The sequence below is a fragment of the Hyla sarda genome, chromosome 2 (genome assembly GCF_029499605.1).
Source record: "Hyla sarda isolate aHylSar1 chromosome 2, aHylSar1.hap1, whole genome shotgun sequence".
NCBI lineage: Eukaryota > Metazoa > Chordata > Amphibia > Anura > Hylidae > Hyla > Hyla sarda.
In genome coordinates, this window is record NC_079190.1 from 40,602,437 (window position 1) to 40,605,285 (window position 2,849).

The 2,849-nt window shown below is 48.6% G+C and overlaps 1 protein-coding gene across 1 annotated transcript; it reads left to right on the forward strand.

The window, feature by feature from the left end:
- LOC130357367 (DNA damage-regulated autophagy modulator protein 1-like) lies at positions 1–735 on the forward strand. The gene has a single exon (XM_056560054.1). The coding sequence runs from the start codon at positions 1–3 to the stop codon at positions 733–735; it is 735 nt and encodes a 244-aa protein (XP_056416029.1).
- The last annotated feature ends 2,114 nt before the right edge of the window (positions 736–2,849 follow it).

Here is a 2,849-nt window from a genome sequence, read left to right on the forward strand (position 1 = left end):
ATGGAGATCCAGGGATTAGGGTTCTTGCCTCTCCTTTGGGTCACATGGAACCTTTTGGGCCTCAGCACTGTTGTCACCTTGACCATCGCCCTAGGACATAACAGACAGCCGTTTATCAGTGACACGGCTGTAGGACATCCTGAGTGGATAATATATAAGGTTGTGTTCTTTGGTGCACCCATCATAGGAGTTGCCGTCGCCTACCTGCAGTACCGATTTATGTTCCTGCGCTCTGAACCATCTGCAAAGCATTTTAGGATTTACCAGAAGATCTTGTTTACCTTAGGATGCATCGTGTGCATAGGAACAGCCCTGAATGGCGTATTTACTATGGGGAACAATCCTACAATACACAGGATCAGCTCAGGTATGGCATTTTTTTGTGGAGCCATATATAATATGTGCCAAGCTGGATTCCTTTACAAAAGGTCATACAGCAGCCGGATTGTTTGCCATATAAGGCTGGCCTCCACCTTAGTGACTTCTGTGGTACTGCTGCTCTTCAGTGCTGGTCAGGTCTCCTTCTATATGGAGCTGTGCACCGGACACTGCGAGGCGATTATCTATGTCCCCGTCTTGGTGGCTGAATACCTGGGATTTTGCGGCGTCACGTTATACCAAGTGACCAGCTACACAGATTTTCAGCATCTGTCATTGAAGATTTCCAGAAATGACATTAACGTCAGCCTGAGGACCAAGATACCGGACCCGGAACAGAACCCTCCTGTGGAATAGTGAAGACTGAGGCCTATGACTACAGCCGGGGAGCCGAGGACGTACATTTATCCTGTGTATTATTCTTAATAAATATATATATTTATATATATAAAAAAAACATGTCTCATCCTTCTCTTAACACCTGCCATTGGGGAAGAGTCAGAAAGCACATCACAGGGTTCAGCACTGGCATAATGTGGTCTGCTTAGCATGACACCATCATGGGTTGAAATGTAAATTAGGTTTAACCCCTTAAGGACCTAGGGCGTATGGATACGCCCTGGGTTTCTGGTACTTCAGGACCCAGGGCTTATCCATACGCCTGTGGGAATTTCAGTCCCTGCCGTGCGCCGGGCGGGGACCGGATCGGGGTGCCTAATGATATCGATCAGCAGGCACCCCGCGCAAATGCTCAGAGGGGTCATCATACCCCCCATGTTTGTGATCGGCGCAAATCGCAAGTGAATTCACACTTGCAATTTGCACCGATTCCAGGTCATACGGGTCTATGGTGACCCGGCGACCCAGAATATAAGGGGGATCGTGGTTGTCTAAGACACCCACTATCCCCCTGAAGGGATAGGAGTGAGGTGGCAGAAGTGCCACCCCTTCTATCCCTGCTCTTGGTGGTCTAGACGCAGATCGGGGGCGGGGGGGGGGTTGACTTTCGTTGCCCCCGTTCTGCCCATCCACAATAGGCAGGGCAGAACGGGGAACCGACAAAGGAACGGGGGCAGAAGATCCACTTACCCATCCGGAGGCTGCGGGCGATGGTGATCGGCGGGCAGCGATGTCGTGCGGCAGAAGAGGACGTCTCCCTGGATCCTACGGAAATCGGTAAGTTGCCTAGCAACATCTGGAGGGCTATACTCTGAGACCACTATTCAGTGGTCTCTAGACTTTACCCCTACAGATGTTGCAAAACTACAACTCCCAGCATGCCCAGACAGCTGTTTGGGCATGCTGGAATATGTAGTTTTGCAACAGCTGGAGGGCTACAGTTTGAGACCACTATACAGTGGTCTCTAAACTGTATCCCTCCAGATCTTGCAAAACTACAACTCCTAGCATGCCCAAACAGCTGTTTGCTGTCTGGGCATGCTGGGATTTGTAGTTTTGCAACATCTGGAGGTCCACGGTTTGGAGATCACTGTGCAGTGGTCTATAAACTGTAGCCCTCCAGATATTGCAAAACTGCAAATCCCAGCATGCCCAAACAGCAAACAGCAGAGTTGTTGTTGCATACCTCCATCTGTTGCATAACTACATCTCCCAGCATGCCCTTCGGTGATCACTACATGCTAGGAGTTGTAGTTTTGCAACAGCTGGAGGCACACTGGTTGGAAAATACTGAGTTAGGTAACAGAACCTAACTGAAGATTTTCCAACCAGTGTGCCTCCAGCTGTTGCAAAAGTACAACTCCCAGCATGCAAGGTCAGTCAGTGCATGCTGGGAGTTGTAGTTTTGAAACAGCTGGAGGTTTGCCCCCCCCCCCCATGTGAATGTACAGGGTGCATTCACACAGGCAGGTTTAAAGTAAGTTTCCTGCTTCAAGTTTGGGCTGCGGCAAATATTTCTCCGCAGTGCAAACTCCTAGCGGTAAGCTCGCTGTAAACCTGTCAGTGCGAACGGCATGCTGGGAGTTTAGCAACAGCTGGAGTCACCCTGTTTGGGAATCACTGGCGTACAATACCCCTATGTCCACCCCTATGCAATCCCTAATTTAGTCCTCAAATGCGCATGGCGCTCTCATTCACTTCGGAGCCCTGTCGTATTTCAAGGAAACAGTTTAGGGCCACATATGTGGTATTTCCGTACTTGGGAGAAATTGCATTAAAAATTTTGTGGGGCTTTTTCTCCTTTTACCCCTTATGAAAAGGAAAAGTTGGGTGCTACACCAGCCTGTTAGTGTAAAAAAAATTAAATGTTTACACTAACATGCTGGTGTTGCCCCATACTTTTTATTTTCACAAGCGGTAAAAGGAAAAAAAGACCCCCAAAATTTGTAACGCAATTTCTCCTGAGTAAAATGCGTAAAATGCTATGCTGGCGCACAACAAGGTTCAGGAGTGAGAGCGTGCCATGTACATTTGAGGCCTAAATTGGTGATTTGCACAGGGTGGCTGATTTT